We start from the raw sequence: 24251 nt of genomic DNA, 5'->3' as shown, positions 1-24251 counted from the left end.
TGGAGGTGCATTATGGGATACTGTGGCAGTTACCTTGGAAGCTGTTTTTATCCATTTCTGTCAGTCTGTTCTCATTGATCTTCAGCTCCTGCAGGGTAGGGGGAAGGTCCGCAGGCACGGTCTCTAGAAGGTTCCCATCCAAGTAGAGACGCCTTAGCATTTTGAGACCCTGACACACACAAAGGCACTGGTGATACTGGGAAGTTGACTGGCCCCATTCATGCCTCACATTATTTCCGAAATATCTGTCCATCTTTCTCTCCTGCCTGTTTATATTTTCACATCTTTCAGTTGATGTTCATTAAAAACAATCTTATTTTTAACAGTTTAAGTTTTTCATTAAATTTACGTTCAAGCTTGAAAGTGTTGAAAAACACATTTGTTGTTCCATTTCTTGTCTTGTTTGTTCATGTGGCACAGAGAGGTCTTTGAGGATTACATTGCCATTATATCACAGAAATGTTTGCATATTTTTCCCCTTGTGGTTGATTGCATTACTGTAGATGTTCAATATGTCTGTTACACATGCCTGACTTTGGTCACCTCCAGAGAAACACTATAATAGAGTTGCAGGCAAATGTTTGGAAAAATGTTGGGTTTTATTCTGAAGGGCTACAGGAGTTACTAGTTACTGTAAGTGTCTTACTTTGAAGGCTTTAGCACCGATGCCAGCAGAGGTGAGTTTGTTCTTCTTCAGGTTGATCCACTCCAGGTTGGGGATGCCATTAAAGGCTTCTGCTGGGATGCTGCTGATGGTGTTGCCTGCAGGTCAGAAGAGTTTCTGTCACTTCACAGTGAGAGCAGGAGAATGTAGAGGTTTTCTGTAATGGCAGTGCATTTCTGGCTTCTGTGTTTTTATTTAAATATTTTGTTGCTAAATGTATAGGATTGGATTCCAGTATGTATATTTTTCATTTCATTTCAGTTCCAGGTTGATAAAATGCCTGAATTTGCTGCAAGTCTGACAATGTTCATAGTTGTAGCTTATTTTGACTCAGTCCCCACATAGACCATCCTGCTGGTGGAAATACTCACTAGAGCCCCAAATGTGGATTAATGTGACTGTTTTAGGAAATTACTGATTTGTGAGGTGTTTTTCAAGATTCACATCTTCAGAGGGAATCGACGGTTTTGAGGTTCAGTGCCACAGACACAAAGTAACAGCAGACAAACATGATTTGGTTTGGGATTTTCATGGAATTTGTTTGAGGAGGTGAGGAAAATACAGAATAATGTCAGGCTTATCCTTTAAGTAACTTAATGATTTTGAACTAAGAGCTCCAGGATCTGAAGCAAGTAGCTCAAGAAAAAAGGTGTGCAAAATTACAATGGGCCTCATCCCTACTCATATTTTTACGCTTGGGCAGAAGCACCTGGCGTCATTATAATGGCAGTCTTTTGCATTGTATCTTGACGCAGGGGGTTGGCAGTTAGGTTTGGGCAACAAAACCCTTTGCGTAGAATTAGAAGAGACAGTGGTTGACATTAGTCATGTCAGTCGATTCATATGAACAACGACTGATGTGACCAAATAACATGTTTACTTTTAGTTTCACACAAGACACAAATAGCGGTGTCCTGGGTAAAAGTCCTGTACCCACCCACCCACCTCACACCTGCCCAAATCAGACTTAATGATGTGGATGGGTTTGAATTGGAGTGAGAGCAGGCTGAATATTAAATAGGCTGCAACTAATCAGAATAAAAAAAAAATCTTAAACTAATCTTTGAGTTTTTGTTATTTTTAACTGTAGTTACATATTTTGAAAGTTTAACCCAAACACTTTCAGATTAGATAAATTGCTTAACCTCACACTAGTGACATATGTGTTAAAAGGGGTGCAGATTGTTCTTTGTGTTGCAGTGGGTTGAGTACTCTGGCACTACTTCCTTCTCTTGTCGTGGTGCTCACTTACCTTCCAGACTGAGAGACTTGAGCTCAGGTATGGACAGAGGAGGGAAGTAGGTGAGTTTGGCGTTGTCACATGTCAGAGTGACATCAGAGATGGAGCAGCCTGGAGGGAGGCCTCTACTGCTCTCCACTATCACCACCTTTCTCTCCTCCCCTTCTTCTTCCTCTTCTTCTTCCTCTTCTGCCTCCTCCACCTCCTCCACCTCTGCTTCCACTTCCTTCAGCTCGTACTCTGTGGCTGCAGGAGGTCTTGGGATCGGAGTGGGGAGGAGGTCTGGTTCCTCAGGCTCTTCAGGTTCTTTCGGGAGCATCTCAAACACATCTCCTCTCAGCCACACCTCCTCCTCCTCCTCCACCTCCTCCTGCGCCTCCTCCACCTCCTCCTGCAGCTCCTCTACCTTCTCCTGCAGCTCCTCTACCCTCTCCTGCAGGTCCTCTACCTCCTCCTGCGGCTCCTCTTCCTCCTCCTCCCCCAGAGCCAGTAATTGTTCCCTCAGCATCTCCTCCTGCCTCCACCTTTCTTCCTCTAGCCTCCTTTCCCTCTCCCTTGCTTCTCTCTCTGCGGCCTCTTTCTGCCTTCTGTCTTCCTCATCCTGTCTCCTCTTCTCCTCCTGCCTCTTCCTCTCCTCCTCCTCCTCCAAATGCCTCCTCCACTCCTCCTCCTCTCTCTCCACCTGCAACCTTAGTGCCTCCTCCTCCGCTCTCCTCCTCTCCTCCACTATCTGTCTTTGTTTCTCTGCCTTCTCCTTCCTCTGCTTCCTCTTTTGCCTCCTCGCCTCATCCTTCTTCCTCAGGCGCTCCTCCTCCTCGCGGTGCTCCTCTTCCTCGCGCCAGAGAATTCGCTGGATCTCTTCCTGGGTCAGAGGTGTTACGGGCTCAGGGGGGTAGATGGGAACTGAGGAATCACCAGAAAAGTCAAGGCTGAGGTCGGGGTCTGGGGTGGGTGAAGGGTGGTGCGGGGCAGCCAATCAGAGGACAGGAGGTGGTGGGGGCAGGAGTTGGCCGCAAGGAAAGAAAAAGGTAACAGTATAGAAAGAGAGAAGGAAGTAAAGGATAGAAATAAAAGAGGAAGAAGAGGAGAAAAAAGGAAACTAGAAGGGAATGATACAGGTTGTGGAAATGGAAGTTGATGTGGACAGACAGACAGGAGGTGGACAGACAGACAGGAGACGGCTGTGTGTTAGTGTTGTAGACAGACACACAGACAGGTACAAGGCCAGCTTGTTGTAGCTACAGAGCAGACGGCTGCTGTAGACCTGTCTGGACCAGATCCCATTGAACTGCTCTTGTTTGACCACAGTCAGGTAAAGTTGGTCTCTCTGTGTTCACCAGTGTAGGTGTCACTTGTCAGCATCTAAAGATAGCTCACTTATGTTTTATAAAAACAAGTACTGTTGTGCATTCAAACAGGAGAGGAAATATTTTTAGACCAACCTTAGCTCACTTGTCTAACAATGAACGCTGTTTTATAGTCATAAACTGTGTGCCAACGGGACATCCAGCAGATAATTAATGAAAAAGACAAATAAACATGTCTGACAGTGTCTCGTATCCGTAAGACTTCTTGAGGTTCAGTGATGTTAGGTAAATGTTCTGTGTCCCTGACACATTAGAAAGGATGCAGTAAACTCACTATCAGTTCACCCTATTATTTTCCTCAGCGCTACACTGTGAACAACAAATCTGTGTTGAAATCATAGAAACACTGATGTTGTGTGACTTTATTTATTTTGAAAGTATTTCTCTTTGTCCACTGAGAGCGAAACTTTGTTTTGGAGGTCCTCAGAATCACCAGAAGACAATGATCTCATATTTTTAGGTTCATAAAAAGTACTAGAACTCATAAATATGTAGGATGTAGGAGATTACTGCAGGCAATATTGTAATATTTCAACCCAACAACTGCTGTATTGTCATAACGTGATTGTGCCACTGATTGACACAACATTGACTCATGTCGATGTTTTACCATTCACTGCTCTGCGCATATATCTCGTGCAAGACGAGATCCTGTTCATTGTTTCAATAGTCCCTTTTACATTGCCTTTTCAAGGTGAGAATATCGTACTATTATGCAGCTGTTATGAGCCAGGAACGGAGGTGGTAACAGCACCGAATCGATGTCTATGTAAATGGAACAGCCGGCAGGACGGGTCATGGGTGGCACGTCTGTGACATTTTGAAGACATGTTATGTGTGCGACCCACTGTGGGAGATTTATAAAGTAGCTGATAGTAGTTAGCAGCTAGCTCAAAAAAGACAAACAGCAGCCGAAAATTATTTGCAATTTGGGAAAACAGTGAGGTTCAGGAAGTCTTTATCCTCTAAGCAGAGGACAAGATCAGCTGCCATATAACAGAGATAGTAAATGATTGTTATTGCCAAGTTATGCCATTGTTATTATTCATAAAGTACGGTCAATGCATATATTCTATGTCACAATTGATGTCGACACTGTTGTGTTACATGTCATGCCCTTCACACCCATGATTGTATTAAGAGACCAGTCACACCTCTTTTGATTCCATGATGCCAGCATGCTTTCTAAAATCACACACAGGAGCGACATGATGCCACCGTCATTTGGTTCTGTGTAAAAATTCACACAACATAAGGAAGGGACTTTGTAGCAGCTCTACAGCGCAATCTCTGTGTAAAAAGGACTAATGAGGACTAAATGGAATAAAAAACTCTTCTCAGAAAGAAAGAGAATGTTGAACTATTAAATTTATACAGTAGCTTATTTAACTTATGTATCATCACATATCACAGTCAAAGATCACATCTGATTTACTTGACAGTGGGTAGATGCTTTTTGTGCTCTCTTACCATGATTATAACCATATAACTCACTACACTGAAAACCCACCAACATCACTGGAGGTCGTAGGAATGCGTCATTGGGTGAAGAACATTTTCATTTGTTTACTGAACCTCTTACTTTCCCGGTGATTTATAATCCCTCCTACACAGCTGTAATTGTCTTGGTTGTTTTTTCCAACCGGTGAAATAGCCATCAGTGCACACAACACCAGGCCTTTTTGAATCACAGCACAAATCATGGGCAGTGATTCAGAGATGTGGACAGTGATTCAGAGGTCTGGAAACAGCCTAGTGCTAATGATGGTTCCTACAGAGATGACATGGGGAAACTGTAAGATGCCTCGGGGCACTTTATCTTAGAATACCGGTCACTTGTAGGACCAGCACTTTTCTTCTGAGTATAAAACAGCTCTTAGTGTTTTTTCTTCCACAGTTAACCACATACAGCAAACATATCTTGCTGTATACACAGAGTACTACTTACACAGATACGTACATGTTTCTATGGTTATTGCTATCAAGTTAATACAGTACTCCACAAACATCTACTCACAGTGAAAAGTCTTAGACAAAATGACTGCAGTGTATGACTGTGAGCAACAAACTAGTTACTGTCAATTCAACTACTGCACTTTTTTTCTATAATTTCACAGAGGTCGTATAGACAAGTTTCATGTTTACAATAAAGGATGCACGCACAGCAAGGAGGTAGAAAACTCAGAAACAATATTATGATCGTTCATATAGGGACACTTTCAGTATTTAAAATAAAACATTTTGCTCGAAACCAGTAAAACTGTTTAGAGGTAAATGCATATATTCAACTTATATCCACATACAAAACTTCTCTTTGCTGTAGTATCCAACATGTAGCAGTAAAAAGTAACAGCAGCTAGTGGCAGTGGTGACGCTAACCAGTACTACTCAAAGTAAGTTTTTACAGGTAGCAAGAAAATCAATGAAATTCTTGCTGATTGCCATCAGATTACCAGGATGTCTACAGTTCAGTTCAGTGTTACAACAATAAGGACTTAAGTCATTAAAAGGTCTTAAATTTGTGAAAATGAGTGAAGCCTGTCTATGTAAAAATCTACATTTCTAATGTTTAAAAAACTGTAACGCTGTCATTTTATTTCATACTTGAACTTGGCTGTTGGCAAGATGTAGATTAACTTAACTCACTCTAATATCCATATTCCTACATAACACTTACCTCTGCACAAAACCACATATATTCTACTTGCCTGCAATGCTTACTTGCATTGCCCAAATAAGTAAAACATAATTCGTCCAAAAATCTGTCGTAAAATTGGTTAGAAGGTGTCTTGAAAGGGTCTTAAAAAGCATAACATTTCACTGCCTGATAGCTGTAGACACACACCTGTAGGTTATGCCTTGACTTTGTGCAATAACTTGTAAGATTAGATGACTGCTGTGTATACATACAAAACTACTCTGAGACTGTGCTGACCCAGGGTTTAATAAGTATTATTGATCAGCCACACAGGATCACAAAAAGCAAACTCTCCGCACCTGTTTGTGACGTTGATCTATGAAAACGTAATATATTTTCCATCCTAAACCATCAGTCTGCCACCTCTATCAGCTGTCGCTCAGTCCCACACTGACACATTAAATGTATTTGGAGCTGTCAGCAAAACAGAAGAGAGAACAGAGGGTTTCCTTCTCTCAGTTGTAAACAGTTCATGGTATGAAAACAATTTCTTATGGTGACCTCCCCATAAACTCTCACTTATTCTGGTTTGTTTTCATCCTCCAGCACGTGCACACATCTGACAATAATGTCGCTCGGCAACTCATTCAGATATATTTGTATTTGTTGTAGATTCAGATGTACATCCAGTCTTAATTGTGATGAGATTGAATTGACAGTAAAGTGAAACCAACCCTGGACATGTTGATAACAACATGTGGTATCTCCCAATATTCAGACCTGTTAAAACTTTCACAACATGTGTGTTGAAATGACACAAAATGTGCGAAACACATTTTTTTAAAGCCATGATGAAAACAAGACGCAACATGCTGAGGCCTCAGAGATGGAAATTGTTTCATTTCATTTATTCCAAGAGACAAGTAACATGCCCTCTGTGATGAGGAGTTTAATTTCAAAAAATTAACCCATTGGAAAACTGTCCCACATGTCCCACGTTACAGACCTAATTATGATTATGTTGTACAAAACCTTTCCCGAAATATTGTGACTCTTAAAGTGTTGAATGAGGCCCTTCAAATATTGGTCCCGATTGTCAAAAACATTGCTCATCTCTGTTGCCTCCTGATGTTGCACCATGGCGTTGCCACATGTTGTGTTTCTACCTGACTCCATGCAGACGGGGCAGCACTCCCCAGCAGGGGTGAAAGGGAAATGGCAGTGCGTTTGGGGACAGGTGATCTCGTCACAAACCACCCGCCCTCCGGTACAAAGACAAGTCACACAGGGCTTTGGAGACCAGACGGCCTGGTCAAACATGGTCAGACCCTGGTACACACACTGGCCCTGCTTACCTGAAACAACAGACACATGACTGTCAGTACATTATAATTCTAACAGGTCTTACAGTGGGCGTAATATGAACGGAGTAAATATCATTTCGTTATTGTTAAATTATGACCGTTATCAGTTTGCAAGATAAATCTTTTAGCTTGAAGTGCAAAAAATTAAGTGTCAGTAATGTGGCCGTGGAGCCAGTGTGATGTAGATAAAATCTGAAACACAAGATAGTAGGTTAACTCACTCACACTATAACTGTTAAAGACCTTCATATACTCCCACACAGACAGTGAACACGATCAGCATGGACCCTCACCACTGTGAGCTGATCGCAAAATATACATTCTTTTGCATTGTGGCTGTGCAGCTCCAGAAAATATGATTTGAATAAACAAAATAACGAAGCTTGCAACCAGTGAAGCGATACTGTCGGTAACAGTGTATTGTATGGCAGTGAATGGGATAGGAAATACAGCTGCAATGATTGATACAATTATGGAATAGTTGTGAACTATTAAATTAATTGTCAATTAATTTAATAATCGATTAATTGGGTTGAGTCATTTTTCAAGAAAAAAAATATTCAAAATGTTCTACTTCCAGCTTGTTATTCTAGTTTCTTTCCTCATCTATGACAGTAAACTGAATATTCGAGTATTCAAAACAAGACATTTGAGGACATCATCTTGGGTTTGGGAAACACTGATTGACATTTTTCACCACTTTCTGACATTTTACAGACCAAACAACCAATCAATTCATCGAGAAAATGATCGACAGATTAATCAACAATTGAAGTAATCGTTAGTTCCAGTCGTGATAATAAATCTGGTGTTTCTTTTCACTCATAAATCCAACATTTAGCCTGAGTCTTAAGTCATCATAATAAAAGCAGATTCTTCAGAGATTGTTGAGGTGCTGATTTTGGAAGACGTTATTTTATTTTATAGATATAGGTCTCAATATGAGTCTAGCCCTGCTGTAAAAGTTCCTCCACAGCCATTAGACGGTGCTTAATTTTAGTCCGGTTGCTTCTGTTTTCATGTATAAAGATGGCATACCACTGTTAGGAGTCGTGTTTACGCTGCACATTTCGCTGACCTGGAACCAGAACTGGACAAATATGCAGCTAACAGTTTCTGGCTGCCTTATGCCCTCTGGCTGCCATTTTTTTGTGGGATAAGAAAACAGATTTCGTACCTTGAAATAAATTTAAAACATGCTTCTTTTTTTAATCAGCCCGGAAGCTTTGACTGAAGCCGGAGCAGTGAACTTGTCTTGATCAAAGAAACATGTTGATTTACAGCCTGTACAGCTGCTAACATCCTCACTAATCGTTATTTTGAAGGAAGATGACGCCCATATTCTATTTTCCAGCTGTTCCAGAGAACAGCTGTCAATGAGCACAACAGAGTGAAATGAATCACTGAACAGATCGGAAATGTGTGTAGTGATTCAGAGGTACAAAGCAAATTCAAACGTGCATGTGGCACCTTTAACCTCACATGCTGACCCTCATCATCCTCCTCAGCAGCAGCAGCAGCAGCAACAGCGAGCCCTGCTGCAGTAATTGCTGTGTGCGTCTAGTCAAATCTAAAGCCTGTACTTTACCATCAGAACCAGACAAAGCAGTGATTTGTAGTGTTTCCACTCCTCCCTCTGCATTAACATCAGACCTGGGACAGGACGGGGCTGTGACTGGCAGTGAGTCAGTAGAAAAGACTGTTAAACCACTATGATACAGCAGGAAGAGACACTTTGGGTCTATTTTAAGTCTGTCCTGTCTGTCATCTATCCTTTCTAATGGTATGCTCTTTCTTAACGTCCATAGAAGCACAGGTAGTTAAGAGGCTCAGGTTGTTTTTCTTAAATACTGTCTCTCCTATCTTTGTCCCTTTTTACTGACAGCAGTGTGACTGTCACCCTGTCATCTCTGCTGGGGCACACATACTTTAGAGCTTTTCTTTTCTCTGTAAAATAGTGTCTGGCTGTAGTTGAATATCTTTATTGTCGAGTAAATTGCAGGGGTTTGTAAAAATAATGCAGCGACCATCAGACTCTGTTGTGGCACCGTCTTTCTACGATGTTTAGTGCATATTTTCATGTGTTTTTACCAGTGGTGAAACAACTAGTTTATTCATTTTTTACACTGGAAGATACCATCCTGGGCTCTGCAGAACTGAGGAGCTCATTGTATGTTATGCAGAAACTTTTCAAACTGCACAATCAGAATCAAGGCCATAGAATTCTACATGCAGCATGAGAAATACAAAGTCCCCAAGAAAAAACAAAAACAAATGCCAGGTTTTACCTTTGTCTCTGCCATGAGAAAAGTCATGTTTTTTGTTACATTTAACATTTTTGCAAAATTGTCCCTAACCCATAACTGATGCTGATTCATGTTTGTTTGTTTTTTAGTTTTAGTAATTGTAGAATTGCTCTGAAATTTCTGTCCGATTGTAAATCTTAAATTTAGCTTGCCTTAAGCTGTAGAAACCCTGCATACAAAGTGATATCAGTAAATATCCTCATTTATTTTTCTTTGTTGCTCACCATGATCTGCCCAATGCAGGGCCCCCAGCACTGTTTGAATGTTTAGAAAAGAGGAGCACTTGGACTGAAATCCTGACACAGACATGTCATGAGAATTTCAAAATAATTGTATATCTTAAAGGTTGACGGTATTTATCTATGTTTTCACTTTGCATCTATGATTTTGGATTGTTGATCATGAAATCGATATGTGTAGTGATCCAGATCAATGTGTGGTTTCACCCCTGCTTGTAACTTTACAAGCTGAGGTTGTGATCACCCCCACCCATACAATCCAGATCAGATTACTTTGTCATACGTCTTTTCCCAAGATCCAGAATGAGCTTTCACGCTGCAGTTCCCAGTTAAGTTTATTGGTTGTCGTGTCAGTCTGACATCTATAACTTTCTGTTTCTCTGAACTGCCGTCTGTTCTGTTTAATTGTTGTTGCGTCACAGTCAGTTTTGTCTGCTTGTCTGAACACATGCAAGTTCTCACATCCCAAAACAACAGTGAAAACAGAACCCCACAAAATCCCCTTGCAGCTCCCAACAACAGAGCAGCACCACCTTCCCTTCTAATTACATAATGCTGACTCTATTGTTTTAAACTGGAGGGCCTCGACGCGGCTTTGAGGTCCTTCTTTAAAGTCTGTGTCCTCATCTCTGTGTGGGACTTATTTTCTGTCAAGCTCTTTTCCCACAGATGGTTTTCCCTTCTGTTCATGGTGGAATGTGATGATTTGTCATTAAATTACTGAGCTGTAATAATAGGCAGCTTTATTATGAGAACAGGACAAAGCCCAAGAGCTGAGCTGTTCTCATACACCCAGTTTGACTAGCATATCCGCTTTTTATTCAGCAAAAGGCTTTATTTTGATGTATTTAGATTTTATTGACTACAAAACCGTTGTGTAATATACCACTTAAACCTTTTAAATGGCAAGATACACTCAGCATGTTTCCATGTTGGTTTATACATAAACCTATGGACACAAACTAAGTAGTTAAATTGTTTTTGAAAACTGGTCAGATTTGCTGCACAGTGATGACTCGTGCTCTATTTAAATCTTCTTGAAAGTTCAAATTTTCTTCTTAATCTTCTTAATTAAAACCAGCTTTGGAGGATTATTTTTGGATGTATCAGAGACTTTATATGTACACAGAGTAATGGCTGGAACATGCTTTTCCATTTGCACATATACAAGCTCACATTGGTGTCACTCAGCGACTTTCACATGGTTGTTTTCTTTTATATTTTCAGTGTAATGCCCACAGTTCATTTGTTAAATTTTAAACTTGCCTTCTGTTTGATGCATAGTTTAAGCAGATTAAGCGGAATTATTGATGATCGATTACTGACAGAAAATGATCTACAACAACTTTGATTAACAGTTATTATAAATAAATAAACAGAATGTTCAGGAGCATTTGCATCCATTGATAAATTTAAGGGCATTACAAAGAATGTGGTGATGGAGGCATGTGGATGTTTTTCTTCAGAGGCCACTTTGTGAAAAAGCTGTTTTCTGTTTTATTGTAAATTCTTGTATATCATGTTGTATTTGTATATGTTGTGATTTTGTATGGTGGCTACCTTAGCAAGGTCTCTCTTGTGTTTTGAATTTTAAGATGTCCCCTTGGACTGGGAAATTATGAAGGATATCTCCCCTATTTTATAGAAGGGTTAGGGTTAGAAAAAAATGATAATGAAAATAAAAAATGCTGAATATATTATCATTAAGTTCATAAAAAATTGCTATAAACCCTAAAAACCCCTGATCAGAGCATCTGTAGCAGCTACTGGTCTCGCTAATCTGAGTTAAACTTGACTTACTGGTCTGGTATTATATTAGCGCAGTGTTACTGGTCTCACTGACCTGGGATAACATTGTAGCTGGACTTCTGTTCGTGTATGCTCTTGTAGGAATCCAGGAACAGAGTGTTTCCTTGATTTACTCCAGGATCCACTGGGATGCTGGGACCAGGAATCAGTCTGATCTTCAGTGGTCTGGAGTGCCCTGCTCTGGTCCGCACATGACCTGCAACACATGGTCATATCAATTTCATCTTCATCTATCTAGAAACTTCTAAAAGCAGAAAAAAAAATCAAAAAGAGAAGAGATAACTTGTCCACAGGCCAGTTCTTGAGCTCACTGAATTCTGTTTAATGTTTTCCTATTGTTATGCAAACCCAAAATGGCTGAATCAGTGGCATATAAGAAGATATTCAGCACAAACAGATTTAAGTATTGAAAAAACAGTAGGGGGCCCATGATGCTCCCCTGTGGGACTCCACATGTCGTCAGTTGCTCTGGTCTCATTAGAAGTTTTTACATCACAAAACAAGACTGCACTTTGAATTGTGATGGAGAGAGAAACATAAGATGATATTAGGACAGAGCTCTTTGAGTTCAGGGGTCAGATGCATAAAACTCTGTGGAGATTCACAACTAAACCTGCATGTACGTATAAAGACAGAAATGTGCATATGCATTCTTTTCGTCAGTTTTGAAACGCTGTGCATACACCTGAGTCTGTTTCATAAATCTCAGTGCACACGCCTAATTTCCTGGCCCACAGCTAGCCATAAATACTTTAGAAATGCCCTGTAACATCTGTTTGCATATTGATGCTTGTGCTCCTCTACCATTCATTTGATCTGTCAATGAGAAGAGCAGCAATGAATTGCAATTTCACTGATTGTGTCGCATCAACGAGGATCTCCAACAGTGCCAGAGCAGCTATCTTTACACACAGCTTTGAAATATTTGTAGTGTCCGTACCACTAATTCAGCACATTTTGCAAACCATGATTATGGTAGAATCTCAATCCTCATTATCATTAGACGTCAGAAGGATGATAGATTCTTTAATAGCACTCATGTTGAAACTGACTTAAAGGAGCTATATGTAAGAAATCTAAAGCAAATAGTCGTAAAATCCTCCTAATATGTCACAGAGACTAAGGAATAATGTTCATATAACATACTGATCTCACCGACAACAATAGTACAGCTAGAATATTCGCATTTAAAAAACATTTTTACGGTCCGCAAATCATGTTTATGTTTTGAATTTGTGTTTTGGCCTGTTGCGCCACCCACCGCCGTCTACCAGTCACGCAGTCAGTAGAGTCTCAGCATCAGTTACAGTTACGACTGAGCTACAGCAGCACGGCAAGCAGCATTAGCAGTGTCCCGGTACATAGCATTAGCAGCCGGCTTCTCCTCAGCTGTATCCCGGCAGCAGCATTAGCAGCAGAGAAGCCGGACTTGCTCGAACGGTCTGCTGGAAAACCGAAGATCAAGGACGCGGCGACGCAGCCCTGCCACGGCAGCCACCCGTGGGCAAACAAATCAGTCTCCAGCATGCCGCTGTCCAACCTCGAATCTGTAGGGGAGGAGGGGTGGACACGACTCGCGGCAGTATTTTGAATTTGAGTGCAGTAACCGTTTTGGCCACATTCTTACATACAGAGCATTTAACACATTAAGCTACAGTTAGGATTAAAGTAAATGACCACTAACAGGAAGATGACTCAAAAATAAATAAAAAGTGATAAAATATAAATCATTTAAAATGAAGTTAATAAATTGTTTTAACTAATATTTTACAGAAAGCTGTGCAGCCTGTAAAAATAATAACACAATCAGTGAAATTGGCGACCAACCTGAAAACTGTTTTATCAAAAGGTTACATCTCTCACCTTAGTTGCTTTTAACTCGGCTATGTGTTGGCGTGCACATGTTGGCTGCCTGGCATTACCTGCATCCATTTGGTGCAATGGTTGTGTCACAAAAATTCACAAAAATCAAGTCACAAAAATTAACATGACATGTCCACAAGATGTAATACACGCATGTGTACAGTCAGGGCAGTGTTGGCAGAACGAGAGAAAGAAACTCACCATTGTCAAGATATGCCTGATGCATACCATCTGTGATGGTGCTGCTGCCCCAGTACCACACGTAGTACATAGCCAAGTATGTGAATAATTTTATTCATGACGCAACTGGTTGTCTATGCAAACGTATGATTAACCAAGGATATCTCTGGTCTTATAGTCTTTGTGCTGTAGTGTGTGTGCATTGTTTATTTATTTGGCTCCAGGACTTTTGAGGTTTGAGGTTTGAAGTCCTTGTGTCCATCAGCTGTTGGTCAACAAAGTGCTCCAATGCTAACTGTCAAGTGCCTGGGTTGCCTTCCTGTTGATTCTGTTGTTTCCCGTTCTTCACGAGCACCTCACACAAGATTTTGATCCACATTTGTATATACAGAACAACCAGTCGTCGCTCTCTTTTCAAGACAACTTTATGATTGAGGGGACATGATTTTAAGAGACTGAACTGATAGAAAATCCTCTTGTTAGCTATCATGCAGTCAGATAGCAGACTCTTACCTTGTCCGTCCCTCTTCCTCTTCCCGCGGCGGGTCTCACTGTCGTGGTTGCGAGGTCTTTGTCTGGCCTGGGTGTCCGAGACGGTTACAACCACCAGCAGCAGCAGCAAAGTGGCCACCACCAGCCACCACCTCATCCCTGCAGAGCAACACAGACCACCTTAACATTTCCCGCACATGACCCTTTATTTCCATTTAGAGCTTCACTGTGAGTACTGATAGGAAGCTTTTGATACTAGTGTTGAAGCAAGAGCAGTCTGCTGATAGCAAAGTGATGCTTGTTTCGAAGCCTTACTTTGAGAGAAATGTATATTTTACTATAAAACTCTTTTCCCACTTAATAAAAAAGCCAGAGTTCCTAAATAATAAATAGCAGTCCAAACACAAACAGCCATACAGTTTTTGATATTTGATGCTACAAACGCATTTCGCCCTGTACCCAAAAAGAAATGGGTTTCAATACCCAGCCCTAGACTTCACTGGTTCATCTGTGGGATAAAGGCAAAGGTCAGTCAGTCAAGGTCAAAGACAAGACAGTTAATAATCCCAGTAGCCATGGTTGCAAATCAAGAGTTCAGTAACGCTGACTGACTTTGACCTCAGGGTTTAAGGCGCTGACAGTAAACCATTACATTCAGTCTGACCTTGGACTCTTATTTCCTGTCATTCCCCATCACTCTGTCATCTCTCAACTGTTAATTCTCAGTAAAGGCACAAAATCCTGAAGAGAAATGACTGGTTTTCACGTTTTGATATCCTGAATTATTGCATAAGCTAACAGCGAAGATACTTTGAACCAAAAAGATAGATCTGTGTTGTTTCTCCACCTGCAGAAACATAGACAGAATCAAGACAGAGGTTTTTACCTGCTGCAGCTCCTCAGACAAAAAGAGCTATCAGAGCTGTTGCTGGTGCTCATATAGCTCTCTGCTGGGGTCTTAATGGCCGGTTCCCTCTGTGTGTTAGTGTGTGTAATGACTAGTCTATACACAGCAGTCCTGTCATTATTAAGGCAGAGATCTGACTCCAACACACCTTCACACACCTGATAGTTGGAGCAGATTGGACGAGTTCTCTGTTTTAGTCTCAATAACAATAATAAATGTGCTGTAGCTTTGCCCCAGTGCATTATGGGAGCTGCTGTGAAATAAATAGGAGCTTCTGATTTATTGCAAAGGTGCCAAAGCAAGCCTGAGTGTCCAGATAGAGTCATTTAGTTGTTGGTAGTCTGAAGAGCTGAAGGTTTGATTAGCCCGCTGTAGCTGTAAGCGGTCAACATAGTGGAACATGAAGTGGCTAAAGAGACTACGTTCGTTGGTGGAGACCAAACCAGAGCTGAAAAGAGAGTGACTATGAGGATTTAGATTTATCAGATGGGCTTAAGTGAGATGGTTATGGTAGGCAACAGTTGTTTGCTAACATGTTAGCTACAGCCACTTTTTATGGTGATGATAATCATAGTTCCCCTGATTTGAAGTGACAAAAACATTAGTTGTTTTTAGTCATTTGTAATGCTGATCACACAAATATATTTAAGAGTTTTTATTTCCATAAATTGACTCACAACAGCACCTGCAAACACCTCATCCAGGGTTGTTGTGGAATTTTCTGTGTGTGTGTGTGTGCGTTTTTATTTATTTATTTATTTATTTATTTATTTATTTATTTATATCCATGCACATTTCTGCAAAATGCTCTTGTGGATAAACCAATTTTTTATAAGTTTGTAGGACAATTAAGAGTCCCAAATGTTTTTTTTTTCTTCCACATGTAGCTCCTCTGTTACTGTAAGATAACAGCAGCACTCCATAAATATCCAGACAGAAAGACTGAGCCTCAGTTTACCATTCTTACTGAGTTTCACTCTCAGACCACATTTCTACCTGATCCTGGACCCTGTGTCAGGCCCTGATTATGAGCTCAGACCTTTAAATGAACTGTAAGCACAAGAAATAATCCACATTGAACTGTAATAACTGGGCGCAGATCAGTTCATGGTGCTGATATCAGCCTTTAATTATACCTCAAAGTAATCCAACTACACTTCAGTCCTATATTATCACTGACCCAAACATATACAGTATTATCATCCACAGCAGTGATGGATAATTGATAGTTATCTCACTGAACTGTGATTGTTGTAACTAAGCTGCCAGAGTACAAATGTTTATCTTCTAGCGTTATTAGCAGTTGCCAAGCAGCTTCAGGTGCATTACCACCACCTTGTGGACTGGAGTAGTGCTGACACTGATTTGCATGTAGCCAGGAAAACAAATATAGACTGCAGACCAGGGCTCCTACATATTATGGAAAGTATGACTTTGATTTCTGTAATTTCTAGGTCTGAATAAGAGGAGTATGGAAAACTATTTGTGTTTTCAAACTATTGCCCCTGTACTCAAAATAAATCGATCGTACAGGCAGAGTGTTTTTCATGGTGTTTGGAGCAGGCAGCCAGCACAGCCAAAATGTTACTCACACTGTGTGATAGTGTGGGCCAAATCATCATCAAAAGCAAGGCAAGATGTATAATGTCCTACTGAACGCGCACGCCTGCAAAACAGCTCCGCCCCCAGTGTCTTATAGCTAAAAAAAAAATCTAGACATCTGCACACAAATTAGTTTGAAAGAAAATGTGTTAGTATCTTTGACTTGTATACACACAGCACCACAAATAACCCGATATCAAGCTTGTCTGAACATTTCTAAGTTATGCAGTGATGTAGTTATCAGAAAAGTTTTTGTGTAAGGAAACCTTCATTGACGTGTTTGTCGACATTTCCATGGATACAATAAACAAGGCTTCAAAGATGCCGTGAAAACAAAATTATTTAAGATTTAAGGCAGTGGTTAGCACTGTCACCTCACAGCAAGAAGGTTACTGGTTTGAACACAGGGTGGTGGAGCCCATCTGTGCAGAGTCTGCATGTCCTCCCCGTGTCAGCGTGGGTTTTCTCCAGGTGCTCCAGCTTCCTCCCACAGTCCAAAGACATGCAGGTTAATTGGTGACTCTAAATTGTCCATAGGTGTGAATGGTTGTCTGTCTCTATGTGTCAGCCCTGTGATAGTCTGGCGACCTGTCCAGGGTGTGTCCCGCCTCTCTCCCAATGTCAGCTTAGATGGGCTTGCATAAATTTACACCCTGAGTTCAAACACTCAAACACAACGGGGTGATGAGGGGAAATAAAGTGATGCGTAGTGAGACAAAAATTTTGACAGGATAACAAATTTAAATTCAAGTATGTAAAACAGAATCCAAACCCTTCATGATTGTAACAAGATCAAACAATAGTTTGTTAGCATCCAAAAACTACAGCTCCCATAAAGAGCAGCAGCGCACACATTACACGTCATGATAAGTATGTCTCCCTCATCCATGATCTCACACCCTTTTAATCATTCACATTAATCATTAATCATTTCTCTTAGATGAAAACAAAGCTGAAGTCTGCAGCTCCGCAGACTGGAGGTCTGGGCACACAGTCAGCGTGCTCTGAGACCCTCCCACATTAACTCCAGTAACCAATAGGAAACCAGAAAGTGCTGACCATGAGACAAAGAGCAAGAGAGAGATCTATGTGTGAGACACAGGAAAGAAAACAGGAGGGAGGGGAGAGACATGGAAAATATTCAGCAGCTCAGTTTCTGGATGAGCAGGCTCAGACGGAGAGACTTCCAGCAGGAGCAGCTGAGGATAAAAATAACCTGGAGGCAGTTTTTGTGAGAAACGCAGACAGTGTTTAATATGAAGTTTTATTCTGTTTGTTTCCCTCAGTATTTTACTTATTAACTGGACTTGGGGAAATAGTTAAAATGACTTCTGAACGCCACCAACTTCCTTTAGACATGTGTTTCTTTTTACTTGTCATTGACAAAAGCTGCAAAGCGACACTTCTAGCCAATGAATAATCCTTTTCGTCTCACTAAATAAATACTTAAAGTTTGACTCCACACAGATTTGTAGTTGTCATTGGTGTTTCAACTGTCTTGACAGTTCTCTCTCTACAACTCCCCCAGCGTCACCTCCACTGTCAGCTGCTTCAAAGCAAATAAGAGTTTAGTAACAGTTACTTTAATTATCATTTAAACTCTTTTATAATTTATTGTTTGGCCTGTAAAATATCATAAAATACTAAGTTTCAGGCAGCCGTGTGCAGTTTAGCTTCTGTTTCTGCGGCATTTGTGACATCATGTTTCTTCTCACACCGAGTCTGTCATGAGTCTTCTAAAAACTGGAGGTTACTGAGCTGTAACCTGCATACTAATAAACAACTCAGCACCTACACATAGGTAACAACTGTCAAAGTGCTTTATAGTTTGATTGTCCTGCTCCATATAAATGCAGTAGTAGTAGTCTTGTTGTGATGTGAAGTCACATCTGCTCAACCAATCATGATAGTGCCGCCAAGCTCAGAAAGTACCTGGAACTTGTACCTAGTATCACCTCTTGGGCAGAGCCCAAATTTAGTTCCAGGAACTCATCCCAAATCAAGCAGAGAATAGCGGAAACAAAAGAAGAACGAGAGACAAAGAATACACGTTACATTCCTGCAGTGGGAAATAGGCTGATAGGGCCAAGCTGACCTCAGAGAACCAGCACCGACAGAGACAGACTGACAAAGACTTGACTTGTGTCCTCTGGCTACATCCGACTGCCACCATGTTCTAAGAGAGTTGTGCTACACAACAGGGGACATTTTGGCTATATCCATACTGCAAGCTTTAGTGCTCAATTCCAAGTAATTGCTCAGGTACAACTTTTTTTTTGTTCGGATGGTCAATATCAGATTCCAATGTGAATTGGTCACCATCCTGAATTGACCTGCATGCACAAAAGAACAATAACGAAGATCACAGCTAAGTCACATGAGCAAAATATACAGATTTGGGACCCCTCTGCCTGCTGTCTATAAAGTTTTGAGTCGTGTTTCAGGTTTGTGTCTCAGATTTGGCAGTCAGACTCAGTCATGTCATGTCTCGTGGCTACGCTCACATTACAAGTAAGTAAGTAAGTAAAATATATTTATATAGCACTTTCCACAGAGAGAACTCACAAAGTGCTTCAAAGGATTAAAATACAAACAAGACATACATACAAACATACAGGTCACAGGTCACATACAGAGACGCAAAAATGAAACAGTTGTTGCAAAACTAAATCATTTAAGACAAGTTAAAGAATGCCTGCCTATACAGATAGGTTTTAAGATGCTTCTTAAAGATATCAACCGATGCTGCGGCCCTCAAATTCTGTGGGAGGGCGTTCCACAATCTGGGTGCAATGGACTCAAAGGCCCGGCCACTTCTAGTTCTAAGCCTAGTGCGAGGAACTGCCAACAGGCTGTGATCAGCCGACCTAAGTGTCCTACTGGGAACATATACATGCAGCAGGTCAGACAGATACTCAGGTGCCTGATCATGAAGGGCTCTGAATGTTAAAACAAGGATTTTGAAGTGGATCCTAAAGCTGACAGGATGCCAGTGTAGGGAGGCCAGGACAGGAGTAATGTGGCAGTTGTTGGGTGATTTGGTGGACAGCCTGGCAGCGGCATTCTGCACCAGTTGGAGGCGATCTACATGAGTTTTACTGAGACACATGAAAAGAGAGTTGCAGTAATCCAGACGTGATGACACAAAGGCGTGAATGATCATTTCTAGTTCAGCATGTGATACAACAGATCTCAGTTTTGCAATGTTTTTAAGGTGGAAAAAGCATGTACGGGTCAACATGTGAATGTGTTTATCAAAGTGCATGGCCTGGTCAAAAATAACTCAGAGATTTCTCAGGTTAGAGCAGATATTTGAATTCAGGGACCCAATACAGCTCGCCACCCTAGAAGCAGTACAGTCAGGAGCAACAGTAAGGACCTCGGTCTTAGCAGCATTAAGCTGGAGGAAACTGTTGACCATCCAGTCATTAATTGCAGACAAACAGTCATACAGTACATTCAGACTGTCAGTCCTGTCAGGATTAAAGGAAAAATACAGCTGAATATCATTTGCATACATATGATAATATACACCCTCAAACCTGTTGATAATGATTCCAAGAGGTAGCATATACAGAGCAAACAAAATTGGACCCAACACTGAGCCCTGAGGTACCCCACAAGAAAGGGGGATGGACTTGGACATAAAAGGACCAGATGCTACAGAGAAACTTCTACCAGAGAGGTAGGAGGCAAACCAGTCAAGGGCACTGCCTGAAATGTCAAAACAGTTGCTGAGCCTGTCTAACAGGATGTGGTGATCCACAGTATCGAAGGCTGCGCTAAGGTCAAGCAGCATTAGGATGGTACATTTACCAGTGTCAGAGGCCATCATGATGTCATTAGACACTCTAAGAAGTGCTGTCTCAGTGGAATGCTGCTGACGGTAACCAGATTGAAATTTGTCATAAATACAATGCTTATTTAGGGCAGGGATTAGTTGGTTAGCAACGACTTTTTCTAAGATCTTTGAAATAAAAGGCAATTTAGAAAGCTGTCACATGACACAGATCTGTTTTTTTCCAGAGTAGTTTGGACGTAGACATCCAATTTTTCCAATCAGATCTGGGCCACTATCATAATAGGTCCTAAATCCGATATATATCTGATCACCTTGCAACAGCTGTGAGAACGCACAGAAGACTGTTGTAGCACTGTTGCGACAGGCTTCCTCAGTCGCCAGTCAGTGGAGCCCGACTACTAGACGCTCTCTGACGGAGACAGCTTGCCTACATGTCGTGACACCAGAGATATTGAAATGATGCCCTGGACATCTTCAGGTTAGAGTTTCATGAGTTACCTTCGTGAAACTCTCCACAACGCGGCCCACGACTCCTGGCTCCTCTCCCAGTAGCTCCTCTCTCTTCACAGAACTACCTCCAATGGCCGCTTATAGAGCGAGTGCACCGAAAGCCAAAACAAACCTGAAAACAGATGCCTATTGCTACAAAGGGCCTTTTCTCCAAGAATACGCTAAACACTCTTTCAAACAGAAGCACATGGCTAATTATTATGCAGAATGACATCATCAGACCTTCCTACTATGGCAGTCATTCAAGAGATGAAGCTTGCATAACCATGTCATTAGTTTTTCCCCAAAATGCCTGTTTTACAAATGTGTTTTTTACTGTTCCAACACATATGTGTGTTACGATATTGGCTGCATGTGAGGCGTTTCAGGGCGGAGATCCGTTCACACTGATGTCAGATATAGGTTACTTCAAACATAAATGTGAACAGTCGAGGCAGAAAGATCTGCTCTGGGGAAATAATCTGAATTAAGCATTAAGCCCTGTAATGTGAACGTAGCCTCGGGTGTGGTCCAGCTTCGGGTCTCAGTTGCTCTCGCGCAGAACTTTTCGACACCATGAATCTGACTCAACAATCTCATCATATTCACGGAGTACAAACTGATAAAAAGAAAATGCAACAATCTCAGTAAAGTTTAGCTGAAGACGATCTAAGTGATACAGGTATAGCACTCCCCAAATCTTTAAATGTCCTCATTGCCTTTCTGTCGATTGTGATGTTCCCCGTTCTCCATGAGCTCATTGTTGCTGTTTTTAAATACCGCAGAACATCATCAGTGAGCTGAGGGGAAAGTTGGGGAGTGCTGCATCAAAACCAGGAAGAGCACTGACGTGTACGTGGTCCGTTCCGGTTCAGGTCATGACCACAATTTAATCGAGTCCTTATCAGGTTTTAAGATCCTGTAAGGCATGAGCACAAGCCTTTTCTTTTCTGTTGGACCTGTGAAGAAGAGGATCAGCCACAGCAACTGAAACAAATGTTTACAAACCATCGCAAGACAGACAGACACAGAGGGGAGGAGCTGAGCAGATAGACAGACAGACAGACATTAACTCTACTTTACCAGCAGTTTGAAGGCGGCTGCAGGACTTGAGGCCAAATTCTTCCACCCTCTTTTCTCCTCCTCTGGTTCTGCAGGAGCTCCAGGAGAGGTGTGTGTGTGTGTGTGTGTGTGTGTGTGTGTGTGTGTCACTGTGTGATGAAGCTGTGTGTGTGTGTTTTGTTTCTTAGTGTGTCTCAGATCGTGGAGCAGTTGTGTGGAGCAGAGCAGGCTAATAGAGCTGTGAGGGAAAGCCAGGATTTGTACTGCAGCTGGGACAAAAAAAGAGAGAGTGAGGGAGTGTAATAAACAGACAGAGGGAGAGGGAGACAGGTCTGTCTTCCTGTCTCTGGGAGGACACTGCCAACATGCTGCAGGATATCGGAGAATGACAGTAACACACACCGCCAGGCGTTAAATATTCTCACGTTGCATAATAAGAAGTACAAAAACAGGAGGAGGGTTACTGAGTATGGAACATGAAGGCTGGTTCAGTTCTGTGGTGGAGATAAAGGGAACATTCAACAGAGGGAGGTGACAGAGGGGTGAAGGAGGTCAGAGGTCACACAAAACCAAACATCCCACCTCAATGTCAACTGGGAATAGTCCTGAAGTAAAGGACAGTAAAACTCAGCTGGATTATAATATGAGTGAATATGATGGAAAGAGTCGGCATGAAATAGTTAAAGAGAGAACTCAACACAGTATAATTATCCACTCACAAAGCTGAAGGGATGAAGAGGAGAAAGTAAGTAAGTCACAAAGCTGGTACTTTACTTAACTCTGTCTTTGTAAAAGAATTAAAACAAAACCGTAACATCACCACAACATAACAATGGCTGTCATAAAAAATGAGCAAGTACAAAAACGTAAGGGATAATTTTACCACCTTTCTTAATTTCAAACCTCTGGTACAGTGAAACAGAGTGGACTCGTATATAGACTTGTAAATGTTTAATTAATAGAAATTATTTCCAGAAGGTCCATTGTGATGATGGGTAGCTGTTTTTTATTCTACCTCAGCCCCAGTAAGGATACAATATTTTACAGGGATAAATTACAGTAAAGTTAAAGTTGGAATTTGTTAATAGTTCAAGTTTAATTTCAAGAATAAAACTGTTTGAAAAAAGATATTCGCACATCCAACTGTCGTAGATGGAGCTTGCTCAGCTTCCCAATTTATTCATAACATTAACATTTCGGTCCTCCTGGACCTTCGTCAGGAGTGTTCAACACTCGTGAACACTTTTCAATCAATCAATCAATGTTATTTATAAAGCCCAATGTCACAAATCACAATTGGCCTCAGAGGGCTTTACAGCATACGACATCCCTCTGTCCTTAGGACCCTCGCAGCAAATTAGGACTCCCCACACTCTAGACGAAGGTCTACCACTCTCTGTATCACCGCTGTACAATCAGAGTGTTTCTGTTGTTCCAGCAACTTGAACGGAGTGATACGTCTTCTCTTTAGTTGCATTCTCCTTTTTAACTATTACAAATATGTAATTTAAAGGTCCAGTGTGTAGGGTTTAGAGGCAATTATTAGGAGAAATGGTATATAATATTTATAATATAAGTACATTTTCATTAGTTTATAATCACCTGTAAATAAGAAACATTGTGTTTTGGTCACCTGAGAATGAGCCATTTATATCTACATACGGAGCAGGTCCTCTTCCTCAGAGCACATCATGTTGTTTTTTACAGCAGCCCAGACAGATAAATCAAACACTGGCTCTAGATAGGGCCAATTTGTGCTTTTACAGCAGCCACCATAGTTCTTCTACATGCCAAAAACAAAGGAAAGGCTTTAGTTGGTTGCAATCTGTAACCTCACCTCTAGATGCCACTAAATCCCACACAACAGACCTTTAAATCTCAGAAATCCCTGTTAATGGAACGAAAGATACCAATTTGAAAAAAGTTTGGTTTAGTCTGACACAACTCCCTGTTAGTGCACTTTGTGTGTTTGCCATAGTGTTTTGAGTGAAAGTGTAACTTGTATACACTACATAGAGTCCTCAAATGTAACAAAACCTTTTGACCACAAAAAAAAATCTCATCATGGAATTCTTCCCACAGTGATGACACAAAATGGTGATTAATTACAAGGGGCGACAAATGCATCATGTGTCAACTCATGATGGCTCACACCCAGATTGTTTTCATTTTTTAGGTTCATCGGTTCATCATTTAATTCATGAAATGTCAGAAACATACAGCAACA

The 24251-nt window shown here is 41.1% G+C and overlaps 2 protein-coding genes across 5 annotated transcripts in view; one reads left to right on the top strand and one right to left on the bottom strand.

Moving 5' to 3' along the window:
- The window catches only part of ecm2 (extracellular matrix protein 2, female organ and adipocyte specific), a 32719-nt gene extending 10414 nt beyond the window's left edge, over positions 1 to 22305 (bottom strand). Inside the window, exons 1-7 of one of the 4 annotated variants that reach the window (XM_049581829.1) lie at positions 22046 to 22305; positions 14184 to 14321; positions 11662 to 11823; positions 7076 to 7264; positions 1917 to 2807; positions 647 to 762; positions 34 to 169 (exon numbers count right to left, since the gene is read on the bottom strand). In XM_049581829.1, the coding sequence (XP_049437786.1) occupies positions 34 to 169; positions 647 to 762; positions 1917 to 2807; positions 7076 to 7264; positions 11662 to 11823; positions 14184 to 14319 (1630 nt within the window). In that variant the 5' untranslated portion in view covers positions 14320 to 14321; positions 22046 to 22305. Of the gene's footprint in view, positions 1 to 33; positions 170 to 646; positions 763 to 1916; positions 2847 to 7075; positions 7265 to 11661; positions 11824 to 14183; positions 14322 to 22045 lie in introns of all 4 variants that reach the window. The other 3 variants (XM_049581773.1, XM_049581921.1, XM_049582002.1) reach the window with 3 other exon arrangements.
- Positions 1 to 24251, top strand: part of LOC125893035 (centromere protein P) — a 130419-nt gene that overhangs the window by 101272 nt on the left and 4896 nt on the right. The window lies entirely within an intron of this gene.

Source organism: Epinephelus fuscoguttatus, linkage group LG1 (assembly GCF_011397635.1).
Source record: "Epinephelus fuscoguttatus linkage group LG1, E.fuscoguttatus.final_Chr_v1".
In the NCBI taxonomy this organism is placed as follows: Eukaryota; Metazoa; Chordata; class Actinopteri; order Perciformes; family Serranidae; genus Epinephelus; species Epinephelus fuscoguttatus.
This window is presented reverse-complemented; position numbering and strand designations above follow the sequence as displayed.